The sequence below is a fragment of the Salvelinus fontinalis genome, chromosome 26 (assembly GCF_029448725.1).
Source record: "Salvelinus fontinalis isolate EN_2023a chromosome 26, ASM2944872v1, whole genome shotgun sequence".
NCBI classification, from domain to species: Eukaryota; Metazoa; Chordata; class Actinopteri; order Salmoniformes; family Salmonidae; genus Salvelinus; species Salvelinus fontinalis.
Window position 1 is genome coordinate 30,689,686 of NC_074690.1, and position 9,779 is coordinate 30,699,464.

At 41.1% G+C, this 9,779-nt stretch overlaps 1 protein-coding gene across 1 annotated transcript; it reads right to left on the reverse strand.

The window, feature by feature from the left end:
• Positions 1-1,190: 1,190 nt before the first annotated feature.
• LOC129824101 (glutamine synthetase-like) lies at positions 1,191-4,527 on the reverse strand. Its single transcript, XM_055883432.1, has 7 exons — positions 4,391-4,527; positions 3,486-3,670; positions 3,198-3,359; positions 2,959-3,105; positions 2,718-2,845; positions 2,418-2,617; positions 1,191-2,220 (listed from the first exon to the last, which is right to left on the reverse strand). The coding sequence occupies exons 2-7, from the start codon at positions 3,649-3,651 to the stop codon at positions 1,908-1,910; spliced, it is 1,116 nt and encodes a 371-aa protein (XP_055739407.1). The 5' UTR covers positions 3,652-3,670; positions 4,391-4,527; the 3' UTR covers positions 1,191-1,907.
• Positions 4,528-9,779: the final 5,252 nt, after the last annotated feature.

Consider the following 9,779-nt stretch of genomic DNA (forward strand, 5'->3'; position numbering starts at 1 on the left):
CAGATCAAATCAAATGTGCATCAGTTACTGTGCGTGAGTTGAATATAGCATTGCATGGCCTGGGCTTCAGAGGTGAAATTTAACATACTAAAGTTTAACCTCCAGGTCTACTACCAACCATGCCGGAGGACAAGGGTGGTTTACATGAGGACTCCTTAATACAATATATCTAGCCTTATTCTCCTCACATAACCCCAGGCATGCAGGAAATATCCTTACCGCATCTCAGAGAACCAGTCTTATGAGGACACCACTTACAACCTATTCCAGCCCTAACACCAAGTAAACACCTTTCAGAATTGATTTGCTGTGAATCCCAAGATAGGAACCCTACTCTTTTAACAAAGAAATGTGCCAAAGAAATCAGTGCCAACAATGGTAGGCAGCTGCCTGTCACTTGGTGTTTAACTTGTCAGGCTATAAGTACTGCACTTTGCGTGTTGAGCAGGAACACGTGTAGAAGGGTCAGAGGTTACATGGGATGTTTTCTAGTCTTGTTTCCAGCCATGATACTATAAGCCCTGGTGGGAGAGGCTAGATGTATACCAACTCAGCTGTCCTTTCAGTTGTAAATCTTCTACAGTACAAGTAGCTGGAAAACATTCCCCAACACCATTGCATGAAAGAGCAACATGCCCAGCTGTAGCCCAATAGTCACACCATGTTAATTAAAGTTTATAAAAGGTACAGCCTGTATTTAGTTTACGCTTATGATCAGTCATCTTGATTGAAAATGTGTGTCTCCCTTGTGCACATGCTGGTGAGAAATATTTTAAGTCTAGTCCAGATTCAATTACTGTGATCATGTTCCTACGCATCAATGCCAGAGAACACCCTGGATTGCTTGTTTAAATGTGTGAATTGCAATACAATCCAGAAACCATCCACCACACAAACCCTTTGACTAGGAGACTTGCAGTTTTGCAGGTTGGCTCTTAATGGGAATTATGTACAATGTGATTAACTTCCTCAAAGATATTTCTATCAGCTTGGTTTCACTTCAGGAATACCTTGATTCTGCTATATCATTACATTAGTTCTACATGCCAAATGGGCTGTGTTGACAGGCAGCTTAGATGTGACTGGTCAAAAGACAAATTAGTTGGGGAAGATGTGTTCAGAATTGGACTGCCTGTTTAAACACAGCTGTTGGCCTTCAGTAAACCGGTTGAGACAAGAAACAAAGTCAGTTGTGATAAAAATGAAAGTTTAAATAAAAAGTTCAGCATATTCAGGTTTTACCAAATCATGTGCCAGAACAAGAAATCAGTTGACAAAGGATAAAACTCCTTCATGAGTCTCACAGGAACGCCACAAATGGTAAGACGGACCCAAATGGATAAGACAGGATTTGTAGCCAGATATCTGAAGAATGTACAGTACAACATGATCCAGTAGTGTAAAATGTGAAAGTTGACATTTAAAAACACTTCCTACATAGTAACATTGAAATAAAGTGACAGTTTAAAAAAAAATCCAGGTCAACGGGCATAAAGTACACAAACTAGCCATAGGAGGTTTTATTAAGAAAATTACACATGCCGCCCAGCCATAGTCGTCAGTGTCCACATGTCCTTTAGTTTATTTCAGTTCAATAGACTGCAGGAAACGAGAGATCAAATGGGGATTTAAAAACAGTTAAATACTCCCCACTAGAAAAGACTCAAATGAAAGGGGAAGACAATGCCCTATCAGCCACCATCTTTCATGAAATGTTTTTTATGTTAAACAGATTTAATTCCATGTTACGTTGACCAGCCAACTTTAAGCCATTTAGAAGGTTAGAATAATTTCAGTGAAATGACGACAACTACAGTACTAGTTGGACTTTTCAGACATTTAGAAAATAGAATGGAGAAGGGTGATGGCGAAGGGGATTCAGTCCAGAGGTGTGGATCTAGTTAGATCTAGTAGTCCACAGGTTCGTCTCCTTCCTCGCTGAGCAAACAGGTGCGGATTATAGCCTCAGTCACGGCGTACGGGTCACAGTTGGCAGACGGGCGGCGGTCCTCAAAGTAGCCCTTCTTCTCCTGGCCCACGGTGCGAGGGATGCGGATGCTGGCACCGCGGTTGGCCACACCAGCAGAGAACTCGTGGATGTTGGAGGTTTCATGGTGGCCGGTGAGGCGACGGGCATTGTCAAGTCCCCCTTTAGGGTCATAGGCACGGATGTGGTAGCTATGCCTCTTCCCCAGCCTTTCAATGGACTCCTCAATGGCCCTGGAGCAGAGAGAAGGCGAGATTAGTTCATCACAGAAAAGCTCACAGGGGGTCAACACCATCTGCTTTGCCTTAAGAGCATTCTAATAAGTCTGGGTTTACTCCACATCCAAAAGCATACAGATGGGTGCAATTGAATAAATACGACTACTGTTTAAACCTAGTATGAATGCATCTTCATATGATCGTGTACTCACTTCAACCCACCCTCTTCCCTCATCTCTTTTGTGCTGAAATTGGTGTGGCATCCAGCTCCGTTCCAGTTTCCAGGGATGGGCTTGGGGTCAAACGAGGCCACCACACCAAAGTCCTCACACACCCGGTGGAGAATGAACCTAGCTGCCCAAAGGTGATCACCCATGCTGATGCCTTCACAAGGGCCAACCTGGAACTCCCACTAGAAAGACAAAAACAGTGTTCACGTACATAAGTCTCATTGCATAGGATCAGCCATTAGACAAGCAAAAATTAAATAAAATACATAAAATTGTGCTTACCTGCGCAGGCATGACTTCAGCATTGGTTCCACAGATCATGACCCCAGCATACAGGCAGGCTCTGTAGTGGGCTTCCACAATATCTCTACCGTAGGCCTTGTCAGATCCCACTCCACAGTAATAGGGACCTGTACACATAAGGACAGGGTTAGTTCAAGAATAGTAACCGCCACATTCAAAGTAATGCGTCCAAGGAAGAAGTTTACATGGTCAGTCAAAGACCACTAAGAACAGTCTTTACCTTGTGGGCCAGGGAAGCCGTTGTTGGGCCAGCCGAATGGGTGTCCATCAGTGCCCAAAATGGTGTACTCTTGCTCCATGCCAAACCAAGGGACCTGGTTCTCAACCATGTCCATGACTTTATTACACGTCAAACGAAGGTTGGTTTCTGTGCAAAGAATTTACCTATATTAGACACTGAAGTAAAAATGGATTTAAAAAGCTTAGCTAGACAGATGCACACCAAGATTTAGAAGTTACCTGCAGGTTTGCGGTTGTACTTCAGCACTTCACACAGGACCAGTTTGTTGGGGTCTTTGCGGAAAGGATCTCTGAACATTGCAGAAGGAATCAAATACATATCACTGTTTGAGCCCTCAGACTGGTAGGTGCTAGAGCCATCAAAGTTCCATTCCGGCAGTTCTACAGAATTAAGGCAAAGAAGGAGTTAGTTTACTCAAGTCACTCAACAACTAGGTAGGCTAGGCTACAAAATTCATAAATCCCCTGGAACTTTACGTCAAATGTCAACCAACAACCATTGCTTACCTTCGATGGACTTGGGCTCCGAATCCAGCGTTCTGGTTTTACAGCGGAGTCCCTCTCCGGTTCCATCGATCCAGACATACATGATTTGGACTTTGTCTCCCTGAGGGAGGTCCATGTACTGCTGTTTGACAGACTTACTCAGTTCTGCGCTGGAGGACGTAGCCATATTATTTGTTATAAAATACCTGGGAGATGCAAAAAAGTAAACCAATATGATGAGTTTACACGTCAAAGCCGCCACCTCGTTGACCACAATTGGAAGATGTTGCATAACAGCTAACTCGGACAGGATTGCTCATTGTTCCAGAACTAATCAAAGAATGCATGCGAAGATACATCTTAAGCATTTTCTTTCATTGAAATCCATGGCAAGAGTCAAAACAGATGGTCCAAGTAGAGCAAATCTGACAAAAATACAAATTTCTGCCATATTGATCACAGCGTCTTAATCAGATGACCATTCCTGGATAGGTAGGCGATAGATCAACATAATCCATGTTACACTAGTTAATAAACCCATTTCCCAACAACATTGTATCATCCTCCTTTACGACCATCAACGACACCAACCTGATGCGTCATTCCCAGAATACCCCCCACACCCCACACCCACTGGAGTCATGGCGACGCTATTGCATCAGACACTTCCTACATCAATTTACAGCACAATTAACCTAACACTACATTATAGAGAGGAAGTCAATAAATCAGCAAAGACACCACAAACTTCACTAAATCTGACTAAAGACAACCATTTCCAATGAAAGGACAAAGTGTCCCAATTGGAAACAAAACAAAAAGGTGCCTTCTACTTATCTGGAACGCGGAAATAACTAGGCTACAATAGAATAGGTCAAATAAGGGTAGACAGACAGTTTATCATAAGGAAAGAGGGAGTAAATTACCTGTAGAATATAGAAATAAAAACGAAAGGACTGGCAGGTCCAATGTAATGTTGAAAAATGTTCCGATAGTTGTTCTCTCATTCTTTAGAGTCTAACTCATGTTTCGGTTTAATTTATAACGTGAGAGCTGTAGCTCGGCGTCTATGATTGGTCAGAGAAAAAATATGTGTGTATTCCAAGGCGGTTGAAGCACACGAAGCTCGAACATTGGACGGGGTTCGAGGCGCAACGCCCTCTACTATAGTTAAAATCATTGCGTGACATTTTGTGAGACCGCTACAATGTATCAAGTACGGAACCCATTGTATCTAATGCCCTTCCTACACAATTACAAAGAGCAGAAAGCTTTAACTTTACAGTAATTACTAAAATGTCTGGAAATATATGCATATTTAAAGGTAATCTAGATTTAATGGGTACAATTTTAAAAACATAGCACTAAATTCCATCTCAGGGAAAATAAAACGCAGTCAAAAAGCCTCTCATCAGAAAAGATGCACTGGCTGGCGGCAGCTATATTCCAAACGCCGCCCCGTGGTAAAAAATAATATATTGTGTATTGATGTACTCAGATGAACTAGAAGTCAAGGCCTATAATTTCCTACAATTAAATACCATTTACATATTGTTGAACTAGTTCTTCATCTTAGAAAATAACACACTTGATGAAGAACCTTGGTATGCTATAGAAATTATTCACATTAATATTTGTAGGTACACATTTATCGTTTCTGGAAAATTGATCAAATCAGAGTTCCGCACAGTGACATACTACAGGATGTTCATTTATGTACAGTATTGTTCGGGAGTAACCCATATCAGATTCAGATTTAGATTGAGATAAGCTTTATTAGCATGAATGACAAAGCCACCGTTGCTAAAGTGACGTGAGATAATGACAACAATAACAGTAAAAACTATTATAATTATTCTAATAAATAATAATAGTGATGGGTATTAGAGAAAGGGTGCAATATATAATGGTATATATCACAGGAGGCTGCTGAAGGGAGAACAGCTCATAATAATGTCTGGAACATAGCGAATGGAATGGCATCAAACACATGGAAACCAAGTGTTTGATTTTGTTAATATCCTTCCACTAATTCCGCTCCAGCCATTACCACAAGCCCCTCCTCCCTAATTAAGGTGCCACCCGCCTCCTGTGGTATACAGTATATCATATCATATGATATATCATATGTTCACTGTAGAGTAGCAGGACAAGCTACATAATCTCTTTGGCATTGAGGTATTGGTTTTCCATGAGGAGAGAGAGTGTGGAAGGTGAGTACAAAGTGTGAGTTGGTGTCAAGACAAAACATTCCAATTTCACCCAACAATGATACATTTGGAACTTTTGACATCTATGACATCACTTCAAGAATGCAAGACTTTAAAAAAAATGTCATGGTGTCCCTATAGGCCTGTTGTCATCTATATATAGACAACTCCATCATTTTATCAGAACGCCATTGATCAGACAAAAGGGATGTCTTTTGGAAGTTTAAGATGCGAGGGTACACAACTCAAATGACACCAAGAACAGGTAGGTGGCTATGACTGATATATGGCTTTACTCTATGAATGCTCATTTGGATAAGAAACAACATTTGAATTTCAAATGAAAGTTCATAATTTATGAACAGATTTTTGTCTATGGTCTATTTCTAGGAGGACAATGTGATAAAGCGCTTGCAGACTTTTTCAAGGATGACGTTTTTGTGGATTTCTTCAATACATTTCTGAATTTGCCAGTATGTACGGATTTCTTGTTAATCAACACTTTTGTAGATTCTTTATATCTTGGATACACTAATTTCTGTAATGTTTATCTCGGCCTAGGTGTTTGGTCAGACTCCGTTATGTGTTCTATCCGAAAACAAGTGGTACCTTTGTCCTGAAATTCCACGCATCCAGGTAACCAAGCCATATTAGAAAAGTTAGTGAATTACTCACACTAATTTTGGTATACAAAACAATCAAATGTTCAACAAGATTACCACATTCAAGCTGATAAGTCAAATTGCTACTGACTAGCTTGTCATTCATTGCCATTGTAGGATGTGAGAAGAGGCGGATTCCTTGTATGGCTGAACGTGCATCGGTTTGTTTACTTCAAACAGACAGAGCTGTATAACTCCTACTCCTTGTGTAAAGAGTTCCTGCAGTTTTCGTCATGCCAAGCTAAAGGTCAAGACTTAAATACATCAAACAGCAATTTCAGTGTTTGAAGTAGATCGGTTGAATGGATTGTTGTGCAAGAGTGTGCTTTTTTTCTGGTTAAGAGAATGTTAGGCAAAATCAATACAGGGATGATGGAGGTTAATACTCTTTAATATTCGTTTCCATCCAGAGAAAGACTATACAGCTGTCAATAAAGCCTTAGACAATGGTACACCCCGTAATAGTAGGCCAGGCTGTATTAAGTATTAGCAAACCATTTGAAGCATTGAGATAATATTTAGGCATAGACCAAATGTATTGATGAGAGTATGTGTTGTGACCAGTGTGCAGTATATGAGAGGGAGGGACAAGGGAGGGGCAGGATGCTATGTAATTCTGTTTTATTCTAGTCTTCTTCTCATCTGTCCATTGTGCTATTCCCTTCTCAGAGGTGCTGAAGTGGACATTTGCAGACCAGTGGCTGCTGAAGAGATGCCTGGGCAGTGTGAGAGGGATGAGGCGCTTCTGTTCTTTTGTCAAAGGCACTCGTGGTACGTCTTTTTATTGTCTCTGAGATTATTTAGATTTAAGAAACTACTTAAATATATTTTATGGCCTTGAAAATGAGAAATTTAATTTCATAATACCCCTGAGATAGGAAGTTACTGAAATGTAAACTATGTAATCAGTGGCCTTTGTTTGTTTCAACCACAAAGTGTGGCATTTGGTTTTGTGTGAGTTGTAGACTGAATTTTGCAGTAGCAAGTTGACTTTGAAAAGGTTAAAGAGGAAAAGTAAACATTTTAATACAGAGCTTTCAGGGTACAGGTAAAAATGCAAAGGCTAATAGCGCCAGAGGCTGAAAAAGCCAAGGCCAATAGTATTATGGTAAAGCATGGCTAAAAGGCAAACGGCGCAAATTAAAATGATTCTTCTGAGTCTCAAGATTATATAGTCATTCTGAGTTATGTATATGCATCAGTACATATGTTGGTTGCTATGAAACTGATACAACTTTCAATTGAACAATGAGAACAATGAGACATTTGCTACTTTGGGAACAGAGTGAGAGATGTTCAGACAGTTTAAGATTGGATTGTCATGAGTTGAGCCCTTTGAGAAATCCGTTTCCTGTGTGATCTGAGGCACAGATAAAGCTGAAAAACACTTGTATACTTTAGAGTATACCATTTTAAGTTATGTGTGACCAATTAAGCAGGTTACTCATGATATTATTGTAAGCAAATATGTGTGAGGATATGACATCTGGGTCGTCGTCGAGCTTGGTTATCTGGGTTGGCCCCCAAAATCCCCCTACAATCGATTAGTCTCCGCCCTCAACGAATGTTACTCCTCCGTCCTCAGTGTGTGTGTGTGTGTGTGCGCGTGCGTCTTGTCTACCTGAAGGAGAGGAGTTGGTGACGTTCTTTGTGAAGGTGGAGCGTCTCCTGCAGATACACTGGCAGCAGGATGGGAGCCAGAGGAACCGCTACCAGGCCCTGCTTACTGTCATCAAAGCTGTCCACCTCACTGAGGGCTCCAGCATCATGACCACCTGTCGCATCCCCTCTGGTAACACAGGAGGGCCTTTGTTCAAAATATCACCCTATTCCCTTTACTGTATATGACTTTTGACCAGAGCCCTATGAGCACTTGCCTAAAGTAGTACACTATAGGGAATAGGGTGCCATTTGGGACGCATACAGGGGTTAGCCTACTGTTTATGTACAGTTGAAGTCAGAAGTTCATATACACTTTAGCCAACACTTTCTTTTAAGAATGTTAAATCTCAGAATAATAGAATGATTTATTTCAGCTTTTATTTCTTTCATCACATTCCCAGTGGGTCAGAAGTTTACATACACTCAATTAGTATTTGGTAGCATTGCCTTTAAATTATTTAACTTGGGTCAAACGTTTTGGGTAGCCTTCCACAAGCTTCCCGCAATAAGTTGGGTGAATTTTGGCCCATTCCTGGCAGAGCTGGTGTAACTGAGTCAGGTTTGTAGGCCTCCTTGCTCACACACAATTTTTCAGTTCTGCCCACACATTTTCTATAGGATTGAGGTCAGGGCTTTGTGATGGCCACTCCAATACCTTGACTTTGTTGTCCTTAAGCCATTTTGCCACAACTTTGGAAGTATGCTTGGGGTCATTGTCCATTTGGAAGACCCATTTGTGACCAAGCTTTAACTTCCTGACTGATGTCTTGAGATGTTGCTTCAATATATCCACATAATTTTCCTACCTCATGATGCCATCTATTTTGTGAAGTGCACCAGTCCCTCCTGCAGCCAAGCACCCCCACAACATGATTCTGCCATCCCTGTGCTTCACAGTTGGGATGGTGTTCTTCAGCTTGCAAGCCTCCCCCTTTTCCTCCAAACATAAAGATGGTAATTATGGCCAAACAGTTCTATTTTTGTTTCATCAGACCAGAGGACATTTCTCAAAAAAGTACAATCTTTGTCCCCATGTGCAGTTACAAACCGTAGTCTGGCTTTTTTAAGACGGTGTGGGAGCAGTGGCTTCTTCCTTGCTGAGCGGCCTTTCAGGTTATGTCGATATAGGACTCGTTTTACTGTGGATATAGATACTTTTGTACCTGTTTCCTCCAGCATCTTCACAAGGTCCTTTGCTGTTGTTCTGGGATAGATTTGCAATTTTCACACCAAAGTACGTTCATCTCTAGGAGACAGAACACGTCTTCTTCCTGAGCAGTATGACGACTGCGTGGTCCCATGGTGTTTATACTCGCGTACTATTGTTTATACAGATGAATGTGGTACCTTCAGGCGTATGGAAATAGCTCCCAAGGATGAACCAGACTTGTGGAGGTCTACAATTTTTTCTGAGGTCTTGGCTGATTTCTTTAGATTTTCCCAGGATATCAAGAAAAGAGGCACTGAGTTGGAAGTTAGGCCTTGAAATACATCCACAGGTACACCTCCAATTGACTCAAATTATGTCAATTAGCCCATCAGAAGCTTCTAAAGCCATGCCATAATTTTCTGGAATTTTCCAAGCAGTTTAAAGGCACAGTCAACTTAGTGTATGTAAACTTCTGGCCCACTGGAATTGTGATACGGTGAATGATACGTGAAATAATCTGTCTGTAAACAATTGTTGGAAAATGACTTGTGTCATGCACAAAGTAGATGTCCTAACCGACTTGCCAAAACTATAGTTTGTTAACAAGACATTTGTGGAGTGGTTGAAAAAC

Coding starts and splice junctions, on each gene's coding strand:
- LOC129824101 (XM_055883432.1), bottom strand. CDS start 3,651: ATGGCTACGTCCTCCAGCGCAGAACTGAGTAAGTCTGTCAAACAGCAG. Junction 2,618..2,717: donor CTGAAGTCATGCCTGCGCAG/GTAAGCACAATT, acceptor TTGTCTTTCTAG/TGGGAGTTCCAGGTTGGCCC. Junction 2,221..2,417: donor AGGGAAGAGGGTGGGTTGAA/GTGAGTACACGA, acceptor TCTCTGCTCCAG/GGCCATTGAGGAGTCCATTG.